This window comes from Bombina bombina, chromosome 3 (assembly GCF_027579735.1).
Source record: "Bombina bombina isolate aBomBom1 chromosome 3, aBomBom1.pri, whole genome shotgun sequence".
NCBI classification, from domain to species: Eukaryota; Metazoa; Chordata; class Amphibia; order Anura; family Bombinatoridae; genus Bombina; species Bombina bombina.
In genome coordinates, this window is record NC_069501.1 from 1,171,603,379 (window position 1) to 1,171,630,103 (window position 26,725).

Genomic DNA, 26,725 nt, shown 5'->3' on the forward strand with positions numbered 1-26,725 from the left:
TTTTGCAAGTTATAGGGCCATAAATACAAGTAGCACTTTGCTATTTCCAAACAACTTTTTTTCAAAATTAGCGCTAGTTACATTGGAACCCTGATATCTGTCAGGAATACCTGAATATCCCTTGACATGTATATATTTTTTTTTAGAAGACAACCCAAAGTATTGATCTAGGCCCATTTTGGTATATTTCATGCCACCATTTCACCGCCAAATGTCATCAAATAAAAAAATAAGTTCACTTTTTCACAAATTTTGTCACAAACTTTAGGTTTCCCACTGAAATTATTTACAAACAGCTTGTGCAATTAAGGCACAAATGGTTGTAAATGCTTCTTTGGGATCCCCTTTGTTCAGAAATAGCAGACTTATATGGCTTTGGCATTGCTTTTTGGTAATTAGAAGGCCACTAAATGCTGCTGCGCACCACACGTAAATTATGCCCAGCAGTGAAGGGGTTAATTAGGTAGGTTGTAGGGAGCTTGCAGGGTTAATTTTAGCTTTAGGGTAGAGATCAGCCTCCCACCTGACACATCCCACCCCCTGATCCCTCCCAAACAGTTCTCTTCCCTCCCCCACCCCACAATTGTCCCCGCCATCTTAAGTACTGGCAGAAAGTCTGCCAGTACTAAATAAAAGGAGTTTTTCTTTTTTTTAATAAAAAAAATTAAAATGTTTTAGCTGTGATGGACTCCTGCCTTAGCCCCAACCTCCATGATCCCCCCCCCCCAGCTCTCTAACCCTCTCCCCTACCTAATTGCCGCCATCTTGGGTACTGGCAGCTGTCTGCCAGTACCCAATTTGCCCCCAAAACAAGTGTTTTTTTTTGCAATTTATTGCCAGTTTACATTTTTCTGTAGTGTAGCAGCCCCCCACAATACCCCAACCCCCTCCCCCTCCCAGATCCTTATATATTTATTTATATTTTACTTTTATCCCCCCTTCCTTTCTCATTGGTGGCAGTGGGCATGTAATCGGGCGCGCACGCGCGCCCCCCGCGCGCCCCCCCCGCGCGCCCCCGCGCGCCCCCGCACGCTCCCGGCACCCGGCGTGCACATAGCACTTACAGGAACCGGATGCCGGGTAGCGATGGGCCGCCCACCCGCCTCCCTGATGTGCTCCCACCCACCAACGAACCGGCACCATCGCTACCGGTGCAGAGAGGGCCACAGAGTGGCTCTCTCTGCATCGGAGTCTTCTAAATGGTATTGCAGGATGCCTCCATATGGAGGCATCACTGCAATACCCTGAGAGCTGCTGGAAGCGATTGCGATCGCTTCCAGCACTCTCTTAGACAAGTGACGTACCAGGTACGTCCATTGTCACTAACTGCAAGTTTTTGCAGGACGTACCTGGTACGTCACTTGTCATTAAGGGGTTAAAGGGACACTGTACCCAAATTTTTTCTTTCATGATTCAGATAGAGCATGCAATTTTAAGCATCTTTCTAATTTACTCCTATTGTCAATTTTTCTTTATTCTCTTGGTATCTATATTTGAAAAGCAAGAATTTAAGTTTAGATGCCGGCCCATTTTTGGTGAACAACCTGGGTTGTCCTTGCTGATTGGACAGCACCAATAAACAAGTGCTGTCCATGGTACTGAACCACAAATTGGCTGGCTCCTTAGCTTAGATGTCTTTTTCAAATAAAGAAAGCAAGAGAACGAAGAAAAACTGATAATAGGAGTAAATTAGAAAGTTGCTTAAAATTGCTTGCTATATATGAATCACAAAAGAAAAAATTTGGGTTCAGTGTCCCTTTAAGCATATCAGACCATCATTTACATCATTTACTTTTTGGAACATTTTTACTAATTAAAATGGAGGCTCCTCCAATGTACTGGAATGACTTAAAAATGAAGCCAAGAAAAGCACTATAGTTGCCATGCATTGTTTTCACATGCACAATTATAATGCATTGGAAAGGGGTACTTAAAACATAAAGGAGTTGCACACTTTGTATTAAAGGGACATGAAACCCAACATTTTTATTTCATGCTTCAGATACAGCATGCAACTAATTTACTTCTATTATAACATTTTACTTTGTTCTTTTGGTATCCTTTGTTGAAAAGCAGGGGTGTAAGCTCAAGAGTGTGCACATGTCTGGAGCACTATATGGCAGCAGTTTTTCGAAAATGTTATCCCTTTGCAAGAGCACTATATGGCAGCACTATTTCCTGCCATGTAGTTCTCCAGACACTTATCTAGGTACTTCTACTACAAAGAATACAATAAGGATGAAGCAATTTCTATAATAGAAATAAATTGGACAATTTTTAAAATGTTATGCTCTGTTTTATTTTGGTTTCTTAACCCTTTAATAAAATACTTTTCACGTGTAATAAATCTAAAGAGAAACAGACTTGATACAAAAACAAAAAAATGCATAGTGGGTGCTACTAAACCACTTGCAAAAATGTCCGCTGGTATATTTAAAAGGGAAATGACACATGTCTAATACTAAGATGGACTAAAGTCCATGAAACTACCGGTGGCCCTCGGTTTACAACGGTTCAATTTGCACCGTTTCAGAATAACAACCTTTAGTCATGTGACTGCTATTGAAAAGCATTGAGAAGCAGTGCATTGATTAAAATAGCCAGTAGGTGGAGCTGTCCGCTTGTGTTGCAGCAAAGCCAAGCAAGCTGAAATTAATTAGTTTAACCAGACCTGAGCTATCGAGATCTTCCTGTCAATAAATCAGTCCAGATTGGAATGCATAGAAAGAACTGTTTGCAGAAAAATGCAAGTGAAGTCTGTGTTGTGTGATTATTTTATTAGGTTTATAATGCTGTTTAGCAAATGTTTTTGTTCATTTAACTTAGTTTAATTATATATTCTGTGTTGTGTGATTATTTTATTAGGTTTATAATGCTGTTTAGCATTTAAAGTCTTCATTTCAAAGCTTTAAAAATAATGTATTAGGTGTTACTTATGATAATTTTGAGAGGGGCCTGGACCCTAACTCCCTCACTTCCCATTGGCTTACATTATAAACTGGGTTTCAATTTACAACAGTTTTGATTTACAACCATTTCTTCTGGAACCTAACCCCGGCGTAAACTGAGGGCTACCTGTATATAAGTCTTGAAAAATATCACAACATCTTCAAGCTTGTTTTTTCCCACCTGGAGTGATCCTTAAAAGGGACATGAAATCCAAAAACGTTCTTTCATAATTTAGATAAAGCATACCATTTTAAAACATTTCCATTTTTATTTGTCTTTGCTCTCATGATATTCTTTGTGGAATAGATAACTAAGTAGGTAGTGGTCATGTGCCTGGAGAACTACATAGTAACAAACAATGATGCCACGGAGTGTTCTTGCAAATGTATAACACTATTAAACATATTCTTCCAAAACTGCTTTCATTTAGTGATCCAGGTAGGGCATGCTCCCAAGCCAACCTACCTGCTTTTCAACAAAGCATACCAAGAGAACTAAGTAAATGTAAATTAGAATTTTTTTATTTTACACATTTTCTGAATCAGGAAATAAGAAAATTGTGTTTCATGTCCCGACATTAAACTCTTTCTAAATACTACAGGGAGTGCAGAATTATTAGGCAAGTTGTATTTTTGAGGATTAATTTTATTATTGAACAACAACCATGTTCTCAATGAACCCAAAAAACTAATTAATATCAAAGCTGAATAGTTTTGGAAGTAGTTTTTAGTTTGTTTTTAGTTATAGCTATTTTAGGGGGATATCTGTGTGTGCAGGTGACTATTACTGTGCATAATTATTAGGCAACTTAACAAAAAAACAAATATATACCCATTTCAATTATTTATTTTTACCAGTGAAACCAATATAACATCTCAACATTCACAAATATACATTTCTGACATTCAAAAACAAAACAAAAACAAATCAGTGACCAATATAGCCACCTTTCTTTGCAAGGACACTCAAAAGCCTGCCATCCATGGATTCTGTCAGTGTTTTGATATATTCACCATCAACATTGCGTGGAGCAGCAACCACAGCCTCCCAGACACTGTTCAGAGAGGTGTACTGTTTTCCCTCCTTGTAAATCTCACATTTGATGATGGACCACAGGTTCTCAATGGGGTTCAGATCAGGTGAACAAGGAGGCCATGTCATTAGATTTTCTTCTTTTATACCCTTTCTTGCCAGCCACGCTGTGGAGTACTTGGACGCGTGTGATAGAGCATTGTCCTGCATGAAAATCATGTTTTTCTTGAAGGATGCAGACTTCTTCCTGTACCACTGCTTGAAGAAGGTGTCTTCCAGAAACTTGCAGTAGGACTGGGAGTTGAGCTTGACTTCATCCTCAACCCGAAAAGGCCCCACAAGCTCATCTTTGATGATACCAGCCCAAACCAGTACTCCACCTCCACCTTGGGGCGTCTGAGTCGGACTGGAGCTCTCTGCCCTTTACCAATCCAGCCACGGGCCCATCCATCTGGCCCATCAAGACTCACTCTCATTTCATCAGTCCATAAAACCTTAGAAAAATCAGTCTTGAGATATTTCTTGGCCCAGTCTTGACGTTTCAGCTTGTGTGTCTTGTTCAGTGGTGGTCGTCTTTCAGCCTTTCTTACCTTGGCCATGTCTCTGAGTATTGCACACCTTGTGCTTTTGGGCACTCCAGTGATGTTGCAGCTCTGAAATATGGCCAAACTGGTGGCAAGTGGCATCTTGGCAGCTGCACGCTTGACTTTTCTCAGTTCATGGGCAGTTATTTTGCGCCTTGGTTTTTCCACACGCTTCTTGCGACCCTGTTGACTATTTTGAATGAAACGCTTGATTGTTCGATGATCACGCTTCAGAAGCTTTGCAATTTTAAGAGTGCTGCATCCCTCTGCAAGATATCTCACTATTTTTGACTTTTCTGAGCCTGTCAAGTCCTTCTTTTGACCCATTTTGCCAAAGGAAAGGAAGTTGCCTAATAATTATGCACACCTGATATAGGGTGTTGATGTCATTAGACCACACCCCTTCTCATTACAGAGATGCACATCACCTAATATGCTTAATTGGTAGTAGGCTTTCGAGCCTATACAGCTTGGAGTAAGACAGCATGCATAAAGAGGATGATGTGGTCAAAATACTCATTTGCCTAATAATTCTGCACTCCCTGTATATAGAATTATGTATTCAAAGCAAATATTAGCCTGAGACTAATATGCAGATGTATTTTTTAAACTTAAATCATTTGTTTCAATATTGAAAAAAAGGAAATTTATGCTTACCTGATAAATTGATTTCTTCTACGATACGACGAGTCCACGGATTCATCCTTACTTGTGGGATATTATCCTCCTGCTAACAGGAAGTGGCAAAGAGCACCACAGCAGAGCTGTATATATAGCTCCTCCCTTCTCTCCACCCCCAGTCATTCGACCGAAGGTATAGGAAGAGAAAAGAAAAGCTAAAAGGTGCAGAGGTGACTGAAGTTTTGAAAAACAAAAATATAATCTGTCTAAAATGACAAGGAGGGCCGTGGACTCGTCGTATCGTAGAAGAAATCAATTTATCAGGTAAGCATAAATTTCCTTTTCTTCTACTAGGTACAACGAGTCCACGGATTCATCCTTACTTGTGGAATACAATACCAAAGCAACTGGACACGGATGAACGGGAGGGACAAGACAGATACCTAAACGGAAGGCACCACTGCTTGAAGAACTTTTCTCCCAAAAATAGCCTCCGAAGAAGCAAAAGTATCAAATTTGGAAAATTTGGAAAGAGTATGAAGGGAGGACCAAGTCGCAGCCTTACAAATCTGTTCAACAGAAGCATTGTTTTTAAAAGCCCATGTGGAAGCCACAGCTCTAGTAGAATGAGCCGTAACCTTTTCAGGAGGCTGCTGTCCAGCAGTCTCGTATGCCAGGCAGATAATGCTTTTCAGCCAAAAAGAAAGAGAGGTAGCCGTAGCTTTTTGACCCCTACGTCTTCCAGAATAAACAACAAATAAAGAAGATGTTTGACGGAAATCCTTGGTAGCTTGTAAGTAAAACTTCAAGGCCCGGACCACGTCGAAGTTATGTAACAGACTCTCCTTCTTAGAAGAAGGATTAGGACACAAGGAAGGAACAACAATTTCCTGATTAATATTCTTATTTGAAACAACCTTAGGAAGGAATCCAGGTTTAGTACGCAAAACCATCTTATCAGAATTGAATATAAGATAAGGCGAATCACATTGTAACGCAGAAAGCTCAGAAACTCTTTGAGCAGAAGAGATAGCAACTAAAAACAAAACTTTCCAAGATAAAAGCTTAATATCTATGGAATGCATGGGTTCAAACGGAACCCCTTGAAGAACATTGAGAACTAAATTCAAACTCCATGACGGAGCAATAGGTTTAAATACAGGCTTAATTCCGATTAAAGCCTGACAAAAAGACTGAACGCCTGGGACATCCGCCAGACGCTTGTGTAGTAGAATTGACAAAGCAGAAATTTGTCCTTTCAAGGAACTAGCTGATAATCCCTTCTCCAATCCTTATTGGAGATAGGACAAAATCCTAGGAATCCTAACACTACTCCATGAGTAGTCATTGGATTCGCACCAATAAAGATATTTACGCCATATCTTATGGTAAATCTTTCTAGTGACAGGCTTGCGAGCCTGAATCAAAGTATCAATGACAGACTCAGAGAATCCCCGCTTAGATAAGATCAAGCGTTCAATCTTCAGGCAGTCAGCTGCAGAGAAGTTAGATTTGGATGTTGGAACGGACCTTGAATGAGAAGGTCCTGTCTCAAAGGAAGTTTCGACGGTGGCAGAGAGGACATGTCCACTAGATCCGCATACCAAGTCCTGCGTGGCCATGCAAGCGCTATTAGGATTACCGAAGCTCTCTCCTGTTTGATTCTTGCAATCACACGGGGCAGGAGAGGAAATGGTGGAAACACATAAGCCAGGTTGAACGACCAAGGTACTGCTAGAGCATCTATCAGTAAAGCTTGGGGATCCTTTGACCTGGACCCATAACGAGGAAGTTTGGCATTCTGACTAGATGCCATCAGATCCAATTCCGGTGTGCCCCATTGACGAATCAATGATGCAAACACCTCCGGATGGAGTTCCCACTCCCCCGGATGAAAAGTCTGACGACTTAGAAAATCTGCTTCCCAGTTCTCTACTCCTGGGATATAGATTGCTGATAGATGGCAAGAGTGAGCCTCTGCCCATCGGATTATCTTTGAAACCTCTATCATCGCTAGAGAACTCTTTGTTCCCCCTGATGATTGATATATGCTACAGTCGTATGAATATGGCCAAAGCCAACTGAAGCCACGCCTGAAGCGCGTTGAATATTGCTCTCAGTTCCAGAATATTGATTGGTAGAAGAGACTCCTCCTGAGTCCAAACACCCTGAGCCTTCAGGGAATTCCAGACTGCACCCCAGCCCAAGAAGCTGGTGTCCGTCGTCACTATAACCCATGCTGGTCTGCGGAAGCACAGTCCCTGGGACAGATGATCCTGTGACAACCACCAAAGAATAGAGTCTCTGGTCTCTTGATCCAGATTTATCTGAGGAGATAAATTCGCATAATCCCCATTTCACTGTCTGAGCATGCACAGCTACAGTGGTCTGAGATGAAAGCATGCAAACGGAACGATGTCCATTGCCGCTACCATTAATCCAATTACTTCCATACACTGAGCCACTGATGGCCGAGGAATGGACTGAAGCGCTCGGCAAGTATTTAGAATCTTTGACTTTCTGACCTCCGTCAGAAATATTTTCATGTCTACTGAGTCTATCAGAGTTCCCAAGAATGGAACTCTTGTTAGTGGAACTAGTGAACTCTTTTCTATATTCCCTTTCCAACTGTGAGTTCTTAGAAATGCCAACACGATGTCCATGTGAGATTTGGTCAGATGATAAGTTGACGCCTGAATCAAAATATCGTCCAGATAGGGAGCCACTGCTATGCGCTGCGGTCTAAGAACCGCCAGAAGGGACCCTAGCCCCTTTGTGAAGATTCTGGGAGCTGTGGCCAACCCGAAAGGAAGGGCCACAAACTGATAGTGTTTGTCCAGAAAGGCGAACCTTAGAAACCGATGATCCTTGTGGATAGGAATGTGAAGATACGCATCCTTCAGGTCCACAGTGGTCATATATTGACCCTCCTGGATCATTGGTAAAATTGTTCGTATAGTCTCCATCTTGAACGATGGGACTCTGAGACATTTGTTTAGGCATTTGAGATCTAAAATCGGTCTGAAGTTTCCCTCTTTTTTGGGAACCACGAAAAGATTTGAGTAAAACCCCTGTCCCTGTTCTAGTTTTGGAACTGGACAAATTACTCCCATGGTATAGAGGTCTTTTACACAGCATAAGAACGCCTCTCTTTTTGTCTGGTCTACAGACAAACGTGAAAGATGAAATCTCCCTCTTGGGAGAAAATCCTTGAATTCCAGCTGATACCCCTGGGTCACAATTTCTAATGCCCAGGGATCCTGAACGTCCCTTGCCCAAGCCTGAGCGAAGAGAGAAAGTCTGCCCCCTACTAAATCTGGTCCCGGATCGGGGGCTGCCCCTTCATGCTGTCTTGGTAGCAGCAGTGGGCTTCTTGGCTTGTTTACCTTTATTCCAGGCCTGGTTAGGTCTCCAGACTGACATGGATTGAGCAAAATTCCCCTCCTGCTTTGTGGCAGAAGAGGAAGTAGAGGGGCCTCCTTTACAGTTTCGAAAGGAACAAAAATGATTTTGTTTAGCCCTCATCTTAACAGTCTTATCCTGAGGTAGGGCATGACCTTTACCTCCAGTAATGTCAGAAATGATCTCCTTCAATTCAGGACAGAATAGAGTCTTACCTTTAAAAGGAATAGCTAAAAGCTTAGATTTTGATGACACATCAGCCGACCAAGATTTAAGCCACAACTCTCTACGCGCTAAAATGGCAAAACCTGCATTTTTCGCCGCTAATTTAGCCATTTGAAAAGCGGCATTGGTAATAAAAGAATTAGCCAGCTTGAGAGCCTTAATTCTATCCAAAATATCATCTAATGGGGTCTCAACCTTAAGAGACTCCTCTAGAGCCTTGAACCAAAAAGCTGCTGCAGTAGTAACTGAAACAATGCACGCTATAGGTTGTAGAAGGAAACCCTGATGAATAAACAATTTCTTTAGAAGACCCTCTAATTTTTTATCCATAGGATCTTTGAAAGCACAACTGTCCTCAATAGGTATAGATGTACGCTTAGCTAGGGTAGAAATAGCTCCCTCCACCTTAGGGACCGTTTGCCAAGAATCCTGAATGGTGTCAGATATGGGAAACATTTTCTTAAAATTAGGAGGGGGAGAGAACGGAATGCCTGGTCTATCCTATTCCTTTGTAACAAAACATCAGTGTAAGTAGGTAACTCTATATATTTATCCATCTTACACAATTTCTCTGGTGGTATTACAATAGGGTCACAATCATCCAGAGTCGCTAAAACCTCCCTGAGTAACAGGCGGAGGTGTTCAAGCTTAAATTTAAAGGACATCACATCCGAATCTGTCTGAGGTAACACATTTCCTGAATCTGAAAGCTCTCCATCAGACAGCAATTCACCGACCCCCAAATCAGAACACTGTGAGGGTACATTGGAAAGGGCTCAGCATTTACCTTAATACCGGACCTACTGCGCTTACCCTGTAAACCTGGCAGTTTAGATAATACCTCTGTAAGGGTAGTAGACATAACTGCAGCCCAGTGACGTGCAGTGACATCAGAGGCTGGTGAGGCAGTGGTTAGGATACTCCTTCATTCTTTAGATATCCTTTGTTGAAGAAATAGCAATGCACATGGGTGAGCCAATCACATGAGGTATCTATGTGCAGCCACCAATCAGCAGCTACTGAGCATATTTAGATATGATTTTCAACAAAGGACATCAAAAGAATGAAGAAAATTAGATATTAGATGTAAATTGGAAAGTTATTTAAATTTGCATATGGGTTTCATATGGGTTTCATGTCCCTTTAAATGGTGTCTTGGAAAACTGGTCAACTTAGTAAACATCTGATTTTAGTCTAAAAGGATTGTAACAGAAACTCTTGCCAGATAACACAATGCTTGCTCTGATTATGAGATCTAGAAATCCATACCCATTAAAATATGTTTAAAACATACTTTTTACTTTAATGCTGCAAATTATGCTTATAGATTCTTTCATTACATAAGGGATGAGAGTCAGAGGGGGAGGAAGAGAGACATAGAGAGAAAGAGACCAAGAGAACAACACATAAGGAGACTGAGAGAGATGGATAGATAGAGAGAGAGACACACACACACACACACACAAGGGGGGGGGGGAACCACTGCATTTTAAAGTAATAAAACAGCAGAGCTACAGAGAGTTCAGAAAATGAGTCTATAATTTAGTGTGAAGTACAGAGGCAAGCTGCTAAGTTAGTGGGTGTAAAGTTTGAGTAAACAAAATACAAAAACGACCCTGCTGTAAAAGAGTAAACAAACACTAAATCACATTCATTAAATTATCATTTTCACTAACAGAATCCCTTTCAGTAAAATCTTACTTTAATAAGATGTGGCTGAAACACTGCTCTCTGTGCCTCTTTTCCTCCTCTGTAAGGATTGAGGAAGTGACAGTGGCACATTCCACTGCACTTAGAGGGGAAGAACAGAACTCTCTTTTTCACTTTTGCAAAGCTAGCAGGTTCACAGGACAGCAACAAAATATATGAAAGTTGTTTTTTTCCGTTTTTGTTTTGTTTTATATAATTTAACATCCAGCCCCAACCCTATGTTCCACTTACTAATGCCTCTCGCTGGATTGGTTCAGCCCAAATAGGACTGCCTCAAATAAAGCACTTATGGGCCATGCAATGATCTTAACCACTTTCATCCAGTAGGTGGTGCAGAATGTTGTGTAATGGTGGGCAGACCAGCTTGTGCCTCTCCATTGCACAACATATAGCTGTGAGAGAAAAAAATGCTGGGGAAAAAAAATTAAAATTTTTTTTTTAAAGCCAATAAAAAAATATATATATTTTTGCCCATATGAGAGGTGAAGCACTGCCTCACCTGCCTCTAGTGACTGCACATCACTGCTGCAGCCATATCTTGCAGAGTAAAAGAATTAGATGCACTAGAAGTACTTAGCATCGCTTGAGTGGGCGTTAAAGGTTGTGACACTTGGGGAGAATTGGATGACATAACCTGATTTTCTTCAGACTGAATATCATCCTTAGAAATTTTATCACCTAAAATATGTTCTTTGCAATGTAAGGCCCTTTCAGTACCAGAGGGACACAATGTAAGTGGGGGTTCAACAATGGCTTCAAAACACATAGAGCATTGACTTTCCTCAATGTCAGACATGTTGAACAGGCTAGTAATAACTGCAAAAAGTCTTGAAAACACTTTATTTATTGAAAAAAAACACCAAGTTTGAAAAACGGTACTGCGCCTTTAAGAAGTAAAAAAAGCACACAATTTTTCCAAATCTGCTTTAAAATGCTATAACACTCACAATTTTAGCATATATCCTTCTTATATTGTAGCCTAATATTGCACCACAAGTAAGGGACAAATTAACCCCCGAAAAGAAAAACGTTATTCCCAAAACGTTATAAAAATAAATTAACAACCACCTGCACCTACCTGCCCTCAGGGGTCTGAAAAGTCTCACTATGACTCTGTTAGCCTCTGTTTTGGGCCCAACCGGAGCTGAAGTTTGCTGCCTTCTGTGAAGATCAACTGCGCATGTGAGGCGAAATGTAGGCCCCGCCCATCATATGCGATGTCTCTCAGGCTCAAAAAAACGCAAGGAAGCGGTATAGAACCTAGACATGTGGGCTTTAGTATCCCAAATAAAAGTTAAGCCATGTGAAAACCCCCAGTACCATCTCAGCAACAGTGACTATAAAACTGTTTATGCAATAAAATGTTATGCTGCCCCAGTGTCTAACCATGCTGCCATCATTTGCTGCATTTAGCCCATAATCAATCATACACAGGTCACCAGTAATACCCCTTCTTATTTAAAGGTTTACTGCTTACTCCTTCCCTCATGGGAACTATGTCAGTCTGTTCTGAAATATCACAGTCTCTCCAGAAATAAATGACTGAAAATACCTCAATGCTTGTAGCATGAAAAACGTTCCCCACACTGAAGCTTCTCTAGTACTCCTCAGCCATTCTGTGGGAACTCATCTGGATCTTAGTGACAACTGCTAAGATCATCAACCTCGAGGCAGAAATCTTCTTCCATCCGCTGCCTGAGGAAAAATAGTACTCACCGGTACCATTTAAAATAAAAAAAGTCTTGCTTGAAGAAAATAAAAACTATCATTTTAACACCTCTTTCACTTTACCTCTTCCTATTACTAGTATAGGCAAAGAGAATGACTGGGGGTGGAGAGAAGGGAGGAGCTATATATACAGCTCTGCTGTGGTGCTCTTTGCCACTTCCTGTTAGCAGGAGGATAATATCCCACAAGTAAGGATGAATCCGTGGACTCATCGTATCTAGTAGAAGAAAATAAGTTTAAACGTCCATTTTGCAATGAAAGTCACCATTTTGAAACCTAAATTTAACTGATCAAATCTTATTTGGTGGCACCAATTAGAGACTGCTATAAATGTTTTGTTAAAGTGTGCAACTAATGACTAACAGAAAACTATACTGAATTGAAAAGCCAACAAATTTCATAATTTAAGTACAGGACAAAAAGACAAAATAAAGAATTAAAGTGTAATGTAATTATTTTTTTTTAAAAACATATATCCCGAGCAAAAACATAGACCAAATTATTCAAAACAGATGAAGTACAAAGAAAACAAATGTTTAATTTATTCTAAAAGATATCAACCAGGCACTTCATAAATCAAAATTAACAAAAAAGAATGTAATTGTCTTCAATTCAAATTCAAAATTGATGTAATATTCAGCATCAGCAAATATAAAACTTGGGAAACTGAAATTGTGTGGTGGTTATTAAGTTAATAGTCATTATTTAACTTATATGATTGGTTGTTGTTATTTTTGTAATTGTTTTAGTCTTTTTATTTATTGGAGAACATACCAGCAGACACTTTTAAAAAGAGGTGACTAAGTATCAGACATTGATAGAAAAAACATTGTTACACTCTTCAAAACATAATAATTCACTAAAATTCACCCAGTGAGAACATTTAAATAAATTGAAGTGCGATAAGAAAACACGACTATATAATATAGCAGCATTGCAGCTTAACCAAGTCAATTTATTTTTATAAAACAAGTCACTATACATTATAGAACATAGTAAAATATCTAATGAAATCAACTATGCTGAAAAAGTTTTCTCAAGTAGAAACACATTTGAATTCTGTTTTATATGCTAATGAATGCAACTGCCTTTTTGATGTTCAAGAATATCTAGTATTTTCTTTATTGTAAGTGATGGTTGAAATGTGATTTTTTTTGTCTGTCAATTGATACAAATGCAATTTAGTCAATACACTTGCGACACTCTGTGCTGTTTGACATATTTTGCACCACACATATTAATTCAAGGCATTATGTGTTATAGGTTAAAATGCTTAAAATTCATCTCACATTGTAAATCAAATAAAGTAGATAGATTGCTGAGAAAATTAGCGAAACATTGGTTGGAGGGAGATATTCCTTTTCACATTATTTCTGATCTCTATACTTTTTATTATAATTTGTAGGTGAAAGTCTTTGAGGTGTATGGTATGTGTTAACAAAAAATTAAACCACAGTACTTCATTTTTAAAATACAATAGAAATTAATATATTTATGAAAATATAGGTGCAGGGCTACCCGTTTAGAAAGTGATGCTGATCAGTAACTGGGTTGTCTTTTTTTCCTAGGGCATTGTGTATATTCCTTAGTCATCCACTTGACCAGAGGAACATAAAGTAAGAACGTAATATACAATGATTGGATATCATCTGGAATGAAATTTCCTATAAGTCATTTTCACCCAAGTTGCACATTGACCTTTAATGAACTTGTGCACATGGAACATTCACTATGTGCTTCTTCTGAGCTATCATCTATGTTATCATGAAAAAGTGCAAAACATACACATACAGTATAGATGAATAATAAAGAATTTGATCTATCTGTCTATCTATTTATCTTTCTATCTATCTATCTAAAGTCCTTAGGGATAGGCACTCACTATACCATAAATCTATAACGGGAAATTATTCATAAAATGTAATATTTATTACAATTTTGAATAACTGCTTCATTTTATGAATAATTTCCAGTGAGTGCAATGGTACCTTTCGGATTGCTTACTTACATTGGTTCTTTCATGTGCACCCTGGTGGCTGGACTTATTATATAGTGAGTGCATATCTCTGAGGACTTTGTCTATATTTTTTGATGTTGCACCCTCTGAATTACATGTTTGTTGTATTGATACTAACAGGTGATGCACTACCATTGTTTTTATTAACTATTTTATTTATTTTTCCTGATGGAGACACAACAGCTAACAGCAATTGAAGAGATTGATGGCTCTATCAACAAGGACACTTTATATTTACTGAGGAAGATGCTGCTCGCATAAGAGTGACTACAGACTTCTGTGAGTTGAGAGGTGATGTGCCAATTTGTATTTATCATAAATTGCTAAAACTTAGAAAAGGAGAACTTGATTATCATTTGCATGCTGTAAATCTGTCTAATTATCAAAGCAATAGGTACATTGCAAGGGGTTTCAGGATTCGTAATATTCCTACAATTGGAAGATCAAATCCAGAATCCTGCTGTAAATGGTGTTAAATTTTAGACAAGTGTTCTTATGATCTTATGCTTCTTGTTATTGAAGAGGTTGATAGGTAGAAAAATCAAATCAAAATTCAGGTCATTAAATCCCAGAGTTATCACATACTTACGGAAAATAAAACTTAGGATTGGGTAACCAAAATTGATACATTAGTCACTAAATACAATAATTAATTGATTTCTTTTAAGAACAAGGAATTAACCACTGTTGAAAATGATCATAGAGAGAAGAAGATCTATAGGTAGCTGTATGGGAAGGACAATGCCCACACTTTTAGGAGATGCAGGGTTGTACGCCCCAAAAAAACACCTGATACTGTGGAAGTGACTCCTCTGAGGGTGAACCCACCAATGAGGGACAGAGTCTTCCTCCCACACAGCCATCAGAGTCTTTCTCTGGGATTGTTACCAAATCCACAAAAAAGCCTCCTTTATATCAAAGAGACACAAGTGTGCACACATTCAAAAAGACAACAAAAAGACATCCAACAGGAAATAATACATATTGTGTATCATTTGTGCACTAGACCTCACTCTGATAATGAATTAAAGTAACTTAATAGAGGGTTGTCTTTTATACCTACACCTAGATTTTACTAATTAAAAGATTTTACTTGCTAAGAGACTGAAAGCAATAAAAGGTTTAAACGTGCATTGAACTTTGACCCCACCACAAACACTTCAATTAAGAGCTTTGCCCATAACCTGAACAGTGAAAGTAATAAATTGGCAGATGACTATAGATATTTCAATATCACAGCTAGAGAGCATCTTGCTCTACAGAGCTTGATGAATGACAATTCTATTGTCATTCATCCAGCAGATAAGGGGGGTGCTATCATCATTCTTAATTACAATGATTACTGACAGGAAACTATGAGACAGTTATTGGATACTAGGACATACAGCAAATTAAGTAGTAATCCTACGTAAACGTTTAAAAAAACAGATTGATTACATGTTGAAATGTGCCATACATGGCAATGGGCTTTCATTTATGACCACTACCTTTCCTAAGGTCCATATTCTTTATTTTTATTTGCTGCCTAAAATACATAAATCATTATCTTCTCCATCTGGCACCCCAATTGCATCTTTGGAGTGAGCGCCAAAGGCAGAGGTGATGAGAACAATTGACTGATAATTTAAAATAAATATTTTAATACATAATCTATTATAAAATCTGATAAACAAGTAGGTACATAATCTAATACATAAGATAACAATTATTTAAAAACATGGATCCATGTGTACAAGAATTTATAAAACAGTATCAGAGATTACAGTAATATAAGTTAAAAACTAAATGAAATAGAAACACAGCATAAGTGGTGTCTAAAAGAGGAGTAATATATTAATATGGCATGTCTGATACAAAAAACAAAGGTAATATTACATATTAAGTTCAAAAAAATGAAGTTCAAAAATCAGTGACCAAATATGAAACAATCCAGTGGATGTATCCAAAAACAACCAAATGTATAACTGTATGTCCTGGGTGAATGAGTGTTCAAAGTGCTGTAGAAAGTGCTTTAAAACAGTCCTGTTGAGGTAAAATCCAAAATCGCAAACTTAAAAAATCAAAAATTCAAAAAATCAAATCCAAAAAATGTGGCAGAGTGACAAAGTGAAAAAATATGAAAAAATATAAAACGTATATATAATAAAAAACAAAAAACAATATTAACCCCTTAAGGACCAGCGACGTACCCTGTATGTCGCTGGCCTTTTTTTGGGACTTGATTGTTTTATAGCGCGGTCTTGCCACCAGCATTGAGACTGCTCTATTCCACAAAGCCTGCTGGAGGGAGGGCATTAATAGTGTGTTCTTGCTAGACTTGTGCTATTATGTCCTGAAAAAACCCTTAACGACTAGTGACATACAGGGTACATTGTGGTCATTAAGGGGTTATATCGTGGGAAAATTCCAATATTAAATTGGAAAATTCCAATATTAAATTTTTATGGGACTTTAATCAAGCCTTTTTTCTTTCTGATCACATCACCCCCATCAAGGATGCACCACTCCATTTAATATTGGAATTTTGCCACAATATAATATTGTTTTTTGTTTTTTATTATATATACTTTTTATATTTTTTCATATTTTTTAACTTTGTCACTCTGCCACATTTTTTGGATTTGATTTTTTGAATTTTTGATTTTTTAAGTTTGTGATTTTGGATTTTACCTCAACAGGACTGTTTTACAGCACTTTCTACAGCACTTTGAACACTCATTCACCCAGGATATACAGTTATACATTTGGTTGTTTTTGGATACATCCACTGGACTGTTTCATATTTGGTCACTGATTTTTTAACTTCATTTTTTTTAACTTAATATGTAATATTACCTTTGTTTTTTGTATCAGACACACCATATTAATATATTACTCCTCTTTTAAACACCACTTATGCTGTGTTTCTATTTCATTTAGTTTTAACTTATATTACTGTAATCTCTGATACTGTTTTATAAATTCTTGTACACATGGATCCATGTTTTTAAATAATTGTTATCTTATGTATTAGATTATGTACCTACTTGTTTATCAGATTTTATAATAGATTATGTATTAAAATATTTATTTTAAATTATCAGTCAATTGTTCTCATCACCTCTGCCTTTGGCGCTCACTCCATAACTCCAATTTGTATCTGTACTCTAAGGTTGACTAGGCACCCTTCTGGAGCGAGCTGTAGGTGTACATACTAGCGCCAGACCTATGCACCCTTTCTCACCCCAATTGCATCTGCAAGGGGTCCTATATTTTCTGGGGTTGCATAAAACGATGATTTTCATCTTCAGCCAAAGCTCTTTTTGCTTATTTGAAGGATTATGCTTATCTGATTACTCACTTAAAACAACATTTTGATATATGAACAGAGGATTTACTCGTCAGCATGGATGTAAACAGCCTGTACACTGTCATCCCTCATGATGGCGGTTTGCAAGCTGCCTGAACAGTAGTTGGTACATCTACTGCCTATAAAGGTCCTCCTTTGGAGTGCCTGATTGAGTTGATATATTTTTGTTTAGCAAGAAACTACTTTTGCTTTACGTGTGATTTCTATCTGTACATGTTGTGGTATGAATTTTATGTCATGTGACCCCATATACATTCTAATGTTATTTTTATACACGCTACATTGACAATTTGTTTCTGATCTGGCGAGGTACTCTACTCCTGATGACCTTACTAGGTGGGTACACTCATTGAACACACTTGAGTCCCTAAACCATTTCAAGATGGAGTACAGTCCCTCTAATATACATTTCCTTGATTTGAATATCTTTAAGGTTATGGAAGGGGATTATGTAAGATTTGATACATCATTATTTTCAAAACCTACTTTCCATCCTGTACATACAAAAAAGAGGGTCATTGCCTCTCAGCTCACGCGTGACATACTTAATAAATCAGATCTAGCATTAGAAAAATTGGATGCCATAGCTAACAGATTAAAGGTACTTGGATACAAAGCTAGTAACATTGATAGGGTACAGACTAATATTTTGGGATATACTAAGGATGTACTGTTACAAAATAAAAGAGAATATGTGGATGAACATAGGATTAATTACAATTTATGCAATGATACACAAACTCCTGAGGCGTGATTTGAATAGAACTCCATCAGCTTTATTACATTATCCACCTAGAATGGCATTTTGAAGAACCAATAACTTAAGGGACTTTTTTGTCAAGACAGACCCTGTAAAATGTCACACAAGACAGACTTGGTTAAAACCACACAAAAAATTGATGTTAGAGATGTGGTGATTGTATGATGTGCAAATTTCAATATCCACATTGCAACAAGTGGTAAAGGATTTCCCATAGGCTAGCTTGCATGACCACCTATGTAGTCTACCCATGCTCTCTCTGATACGTGGGTAAGACGTCTACCTCATTCAGAGAGATAATAGACAACCACAGGTTTGCTATCAGGGAGGCTATTAAAAATTGACACCTCAGAGCAACCTGTGCAAAAAATGTGTTACTATATCACCAATCAGTGTTACAATGCACAAAACAATAAACAAAAATATATAAAAATGTTAAACGATATAACACTATGTACTGAAAATAAGAAAGTATATATTCCACCTGGAAACATATCCATGGAATGTAAAAAAAAAATTAAAATGACCTTACTCACATCTTTCAGACTTATGACTGAGCTCTCAGGGTATATGCGGTTTAACTGTGGCTCTCCTTACCAAGGAGGCAATCAAGCAAGGCACATAACCTCAGGAGAAAAGAAAATTCTTTAGTGAAGTTCTTTTTCCACTTTGCAACAAAGCAAATTGATGACCTTACTCACGTTTTATTGAGCTATAAATGAGCTCTCAGGATGTAAGCATGTATGTTAATTCCTCACTCCCAGGAAGGTAAACACGCAGGAAATAGATGGATTTAAAAATAACATGAATTTATTTAAAATATTTAAAAGCACAATATGATTAAGACACCAGAGGGACAAAGGACCAGTTGACTATAAAGCCAGGTCTATGGCTTGAAGTAAAGTTCTCACACAGCCAATAATGGAACCAGCAAGTTTGTGTAACTGTAAGTCCCATCTCTTGTGACATCACGTATATGTGCAAAGTAAACTTCTGACATATGTTTCACTGATCATTCAGCTTTTTCAAGGAGTATACTCTTGTCCATCCTGTTCCTCTATTTATAGGTGTCCCAACATCCTTATTGGTGAGATCTTTTAACTCATTCATCTTCCTTTAATCTAAGAATCTTATCCACAGATAAGGATTGCATAATAAACTATACAAATCATTCATTTTTATTATTCATAAATATAAAAACAATGAATAATTGAACAATAAAATTTATATATGGATATCATTAAGCACATTAATTAAAATGTATAAACAAACAGAAACATTGATGATAACTATTTAGAATCCTAACTTGGAACCTCATGTGTACAGAATAATGAAGTATACAGAACCACCAGACAGGAGATTCTTATTAATGCACATGAAAAAAATGTATTTATCTTGTTCCATTTAATAAACCTGTCGCTCTGCCTTTCACAAACCTGTAAACATGATCTCTGACTTGCGCACTATGATCATAGATCATGTTCCTCCTTTACATAGAGGCCTGATAAGGGTAAGAAATTTCTCCAAGTGGAAACCAAAATATTACACTTAAAATATTAGAAAAAAATAATATGGACTTGAGGATAAACTTTGTCTTGGTATAAAATGTAGACACAGATGAAGTACGCTTTCAGTGCACGTAAAATGGCGGATGCCAGTTTGGAAAGCATGGCTGAGGACTAGGCACTATTTAAGGGGTATGTTTTAGTCTCTCTGTAAACTGTTTATTGTCTGTTTACCAATGTTTTTACATTTGATAAAGGGGTCTGATTGATTCAGAAACCTTATGGATACATTTTAAACTTTTTTAATTCATTACTAACTATAAATAGGTAGATGATAGATAGATTATTATAGATAGATGAGAGATAGATAGATATATTGGATTGCAATGTATCTGCATGCAATAAAAAAAGTCTTTCAAACTGTCATAGTTTTTGCTCTGAGTATTTATTACAGAAAATTAATAAGGATAAACAATACTCAATGGATTTTCAAAGGGTATACTCCTAGAATGCAAAACTATGTAGATTTTGATATCAAAATGGCAGGATTTATGTAAAGATATTTTATAACACAGTACTCTTGCATTTAAAGCATTGACTCTAATGTTCCTTTAGTTTACAGTAACAAAGAATCTTTAAGTACTGGCTCTTCCTCCCTGTCACTTTTTATAAAATCATTGATCAAGCAACAGCAGTGTGCTCTGTATCTAACACAACTTGATATCCTGCACTAAGAATGCAAACCAAAAACAAACAGACAATGGGCAAAATTCAACCATCTTTCCAGCTCCTTCAAGTTTACCAGATACACCAATCTCTCTAGCTTCCCAATGGCTAAGTTATTCTATGAAGATGACTTACTAAAACCATTAGGTGAATGAGCTTTAGTGAACTGCAAAACTGTAACACAGGAACTGGTTAAACTGGTGAGGCTGGTGAATCTGTGGAGACTAGAGGGTCTTTTAAATGAATTCTGCCCACTGGCACAAACTGACATTGACATGATGATTCACCGTATTATTAGCAAGCACAGGTCACAAGTATACAAAACTAAGGGCACGGGTAAACCTTTATGTTGTTCTACCTGTCAAAATACAGTATGCTAGCTTTATCTTTAATTGCTGCCTAGAGGCCAAGTAATAGCAATGCTTTGGCTACCATCTGAAACATCAGCATGCATGTACAAATCAAACAAATGAGCCTGAGTCTTTTCTGTATCCATTGCAGAAAAATTAAACTATATGCAACCAATAAACTCCAGTACAATATTTACACTCGCTAAATACACAACAGTTTAATAAAAATGAAGTAGCAAATAATAATATAGCTTTATCTTTGTCCTTATGAACATTAAACCAATAACATATTGCAGGTGTGTCTTTGACAAATATACACAATCATCTAAATAAACAGATAACTAATTTTACACTGTTTATATACGATTATATAACTGTAGTCACAAATACGTTTGCAGTGGTTTTCTAAGTAGCTCAGCTCCTTGTGTAACAAGAATCACATCACAATGATTACCTTAAACTGTATTTTGTAATTATTTTCCAAAATGCCTAGAAAACAATGGTGTGTTCAATTAAGTATTCTTCTGGGAAGAAGCAGGATATCTATAATAAAGATGGAAGGGATGAGGGAATCTGCAACATTGTAAACTCCTCCAGCTGGTCATTGTCTTATTCAATTTATTAATGGCTGCAACATTGGTTCACCATAGACATAGCTCTTTTTTCGACTTCATGGTCATGTTGGACAATGGGCTTTCATAGACAATTTTCATTAATAGAAACGGTTGCGAGCATATCCAGAATGAGCAATATTCCCTACTCACTTTAAAAGACAATTTTATTTATTTATTTGTTTGTTTAGTTAGCTGGCTAGACATTATGTTTATTTATTTATTTTTGTTTTCTAAATAAGAACCTTGTTGAGACATATTCTTGTCTCTGCATTACCACTGGGGAAGTGGGTACCTAGAAGATTCTTTTGTTCCTAAAATTACCAAACTACTGACCGCACCACCTTCCAGATCAATTTGCAATATGCTCATGCATGGATAGAGTCTGGTCCCTGACTCAATAATAATACAAAATCAACAAATCCCAGCCAACAAGTCTTAGAATCTTTCAACAAAGAATTTGTAATTGTATATATTGCTTCACCGTAAGCGTGACAGGTAAATCAGGAAAGACTAAATGTAAATCCATTCAAATTCACACATACCCCATCCACCATATGCCTACCACACCCGGTGTTCCCAGGCGGTCTCCCATCCAGGTACTGACCGGGCCTGACACTGCTTAACTTCCGGGTGCATTCAGAGTAGTGTGGTGGTAGATGGGTGGGGGATGGTGGATGGGGTATGTGTGAATTTGAGTGGATTTACATTTAGTCTTTCCTGATTTACCTGTCAAGCTTACGGTAAAGCAATATATACAATTAAAAATTCTTTGTTGAGTGATGATTGACCTTTGAGTCCTCTGGTTCCTCTGAGGTGCCAAATTGGTTTTATACAAACAGTGCTTGTAAACTAGTTGGGCACTAATGTTGTTCTACATGTGTAGGGCATTACTTAAAGACCTATTAAACTAGATGGATCAAAACATAAACCAATAGAAACAGTTTAAAATTCTTCTAATAAATTAATAGCTTTTATAATATTTCAATAAAATTTAATATATTTACATATATAAATGCCACTTAATGAGTTAGTCATTTTTCTAGTATTATTCCTTCATAAGTGGAATTGATACAGTATCAACAAAACTATAAATATAATTTAAACCACCCCATTCTGTGTCAAGCCTATGCAATTAAAATGCTCTCTTCAGTTAATAGAGCATAAATAATTAGTAAATGTTATATTCTATAAATTGGTCTGTTATATATATATACCACTGACTTAATTTTCATCCCTGCACCACCCAGAGTTACCTATAATTATAGAATTATATTAGTAATTGTCTCTCCACAGGATGACGGTCGCATTTTAATTGCATAGCTGTATGCACCATTGAGCAGTATTTTTGAATGAACAACCCTTGGGTGTTAAAGTTTATAACTCTATTAGAGATTAAAATCACTTTCCTGACCTTAATAATTGTCTCTCCAAAGGATGATGAAGACTGATGTATGCTACTTTGATAAAATAGCTATTCAAAGAAATATTTGACACAAGTGTATTTAGAAGTTTTGCTTACTAACTGTTCTGATGGGCTTATCTACAATATTTTAAAAGTGACCCGAGCATAGAAAAAAAGAAAAACCTTTATGAACAGCCAATGAACAAATTTCATGTTGTCAGATGTTGTCAATGACAGCCAGGCTTTTATATGTGCATAAAAATAGAATATACTTTTTCTGGATTTCTCAAATTTCTGGATTTTCTGGATTTCTCGAGTATAATTACTATCACAGTTACAAAGGCCTAATTGAGTCAAGGTTTACCTGATAAAATGCTCTCTCTTTCTCGCTCTCTAAGGGATATATTTAATAAGTAGTGGAAGCTATTAAAAATCAGCCAAGGTTTTCTCAAGTAGATACTTATAGGGATATTAAAAATTAACATTTAAAATATAAATTATATTTATAAATCTTTTTTATTAGTGCTGCTGAATCTGTTAGCGCTCTTCATATAACTAATAATAATAATACTACTACTTCTTATAAAAATAATAATTTGTTTAATTTTGTTAGTCTAAATGTCTTTAAAATGAATATTTTTTACTAAGGCCAGGTTTTTGTCAATAAAATGAGTGTTAAAAATCTTCACAAAAGGTGTCAGATTTTTCTTGTTGCAAGATGCATTACAGTAGTTTAAGGTTACCTTCAAACTCTCATTAACATCAATGGGAGCAGTTAAATGATAATTTTCGTTCAATTGACAGTGTATCTACTAGCATTTTTTGGTTTGTTGTATGTATGAGTACATCTATTAGGTGTAAAAGGAAAGAATGACCTTACAACTAATATTAAAATGTGAAATGCCTTTAAAACATGTAAAGCACATATGTATTCAATAAAATAATATACATTTTTAAAAATGTGTGACTAATATTTTAAATACAAAAGGTACATACAGATATGAATATAAAATACCTGTATATTAAATCAAGAAATAATATATATTAACACGTTAAAGGATGATATGTATGTATATATATATATATATATATATATATATATATACACACACAGTATAAACAACAAAAGGAAGAGTTTTTGTGTTTTAAATTAATAATTCTTTTAAGCTCTAGTTTATTTTCTGCAATGTAAATCACACTTATTTTTTGGTAATGGGGCTCTTTAAAGAAAGTTTGCAAGCAGTCCATAAAGCTTGAAGAATACAAAGACCATTATTTGCTGTCAAACTGAACTCACAACATGCTGTCAATCAGAGGTTCAGCTCCTTTTTTATGACTCTCTGGGCCTCAGCTAGTCACATGTTCAAAGAGATTTAATGGAGAACTATTCTAGTAAAACCTGGGAATTTTATTTTATCTTCTCCTTTATCAAATAAGACTTGTTAGGTATATTTGAGTGAGTTGGTTTAAAAGAAGCTTATTTCCTTGACTGAGATAACAGGGAAATCATAGTTTTACCATGAATTGTAAAATAAATACATACATTTGGCTTCAGATGGAATTCATTATTATTCAATCAATACAAGTTACTGTGGTGAAAGAAATATAATTAATGCTATAGTGAGGTTAAGATATAATTAAATAAATTTTTATTTTATTTTATTTTTTTATTTAATTATTTTATTTAATTATATCTTAACCTCACTGGATTAAGTAGCTACCATTTTTATATCCATTTGCACTCACTCACTATTTGATTGTATCTATACAATTATTTTGCTACCCCCCCTTTTTTTGCACTGCAGTGCATTTTTCTATTTTTTGGAACACTATTTTTGTAACACTAATTTTGAACACTATTGTTTGTATTATTGTTTATTAGTTTTTTGCTTGATGCACTTGCTACAGTTGTACTTAGGCTAATTCTGTTTTATTAGTATACACTCTTATTCTGGTGTACCACTCACACTGATCACCTGTTATTACCTCTATTTTTATTGTAATTATCAGCTTTGGCCCTTTGAGCCGCTTCTGTAAGATATTCCTGTATTTGTAATTTTATTTATATGTGCTTTTTACATTTTTTATATATAGTCTTTTATTACTGATGCTTTTTAACATGGTTCATTAAATAATCTTCTTTTATCTCTCTGTGAGTATATTTATCCCTTGGCCTCTTGTTGGCGCTGTATTCACTTCTTACTACTTGTGCTTATTTTTTGGAGGTTGGTTAGGATCTCTGTTTGGATACAGCTTGGGGTTTACCTTAGCGCTTGTACACACAACCTTTTTCACCCTTTTTTACATATGGGCAGCAGACAAACAGGATCCGCTGCCGATATGTATCATTACATGCTCAAGTGAGTGTGTAATGCGCGCCCCTTCTCTCACGAGACCAATCGCATGAGAGAAGGGATTGTCAATCACCAAGAGCGAGCAAACTCTTGATTTTCCCTCGCCAATTCAAAGGTGGTGTAGGGTGTAAGAAGCAGCGGTCTAATGACCACTGCTTCTTACATTGCGGGAAGCAGGCTCACATATGCAAACCTGCCCCATAAGGGCTCCGGAGCAGCTCTCGCTGCTTAGTACATGGTGCCCTTAGAGTCAATAATGAAGCATTGCAAAACTCTAAAGGATTAGGATAAAGCTGAGAGGTTAGAATGCAAAAGTGTATCAAGGAAGGAAGAAAGGAAGAAAAAAGGAAGGATGGGAGGAAGGAAATAAAGAAAGTGTAATATATTTTATTATTAAATTATGTGTGGTCATGATAGATGGATGGATAGATAGATAGATGATAGATAGATAGATAGATAGATAGATAGATCGATCAATACAGTTTGAACTTTCTCACTAACAAATTAATTCTACCTTAAGAATCTCAATGTTTGCAATAGAGCAAAATAAAAAAATATATAAAATATATAATGCATATATATGAAATGTATATTTATATAAAATCAAATGTCAAAAGTTAAAGTCTAAAAAAATCTGACGCACTGAATACTAAGAAATAACACGATGCAATCACATAACATATCAATAATAAAAAATATTCTTGTTTCACCATACCTCAAATCCCAGTGATTTTCCTAGATTTTCTTTAAAAGGTTTCCATTTTACAAGAATTTCTGATGCAGAGACACCTACAGCTTCAACCTCCACCGGAGAACTGCTGGGCTCTGTAGATAGAATGTGAAAAATGAAAATATTAAATCACCAATAGACAAATTCAAGTCTATCAACATGCACGATCAGTACTAGAGTTTTCTGTTGGCAACGTATCTGTTTTACGAGTGGATTCCAATTTCTGTGTTTGTCATAATGCATTGATCAGCATTATCTTTGTCTGTCCCATCATGTATTATAAATACTCTACTGTAATCTGTCAAACACTGACAGCAAGTAAAATATTCTTTTTTAAGTAATATATTATTTTTGTATATATTTGCTTTTTTTATCTAGTTGAAGAGATATTCACATCATTTAATTTCATTGTAGTATCTAAAAAAGGGCAATCATTTTTTGATGAAATGGATGTTCCAACACTAAGATTTATATATTTTCTAGGTGTGTTACTGTTGACCAATAAAGCAATAGATCTGCTTATCAGACAGTGGGTATTCATTTCTGAAGGGCAGACTTACACTTTGTGTCAAAATAAAAATAGGCAGCTTTTACATAAGCATTTTATGCTACAAAATATGTTTAATGTTCCTTTAAAGGAATAGTCAATAATTTATCATTACAAAAT

At 36.5% G+C, this 26,725-nt stretch overlaps 1 protein-coding gene and 1 pseudogene across 1 annotated transcript in view; both read right to left on the reverse strand.

Annotated features, from left to right (window-relative positions):
• CNTN5 (contactin 5) overlaps positions 1-26,725 on the reverse strand; it is a 990,860-nt gene that overhangs the window by 77,485 nt on the left and 886,650 nt on the right. Inside the window, exon 18 of the mRNA XM_053705588.1 lies at positions 26,044-26,153. Coding sequence (XP_053561563.1) covers positions 26,044-26,153 — 110 coding nt within the window. The remainder of the gene's footprint in view (positions 1-26,043; positions 26,154-26,725) is intronic.
• Positions 22,128-22,230, reverse strand: LOC128654878 (uncharacterized; annotated as a pseudogene).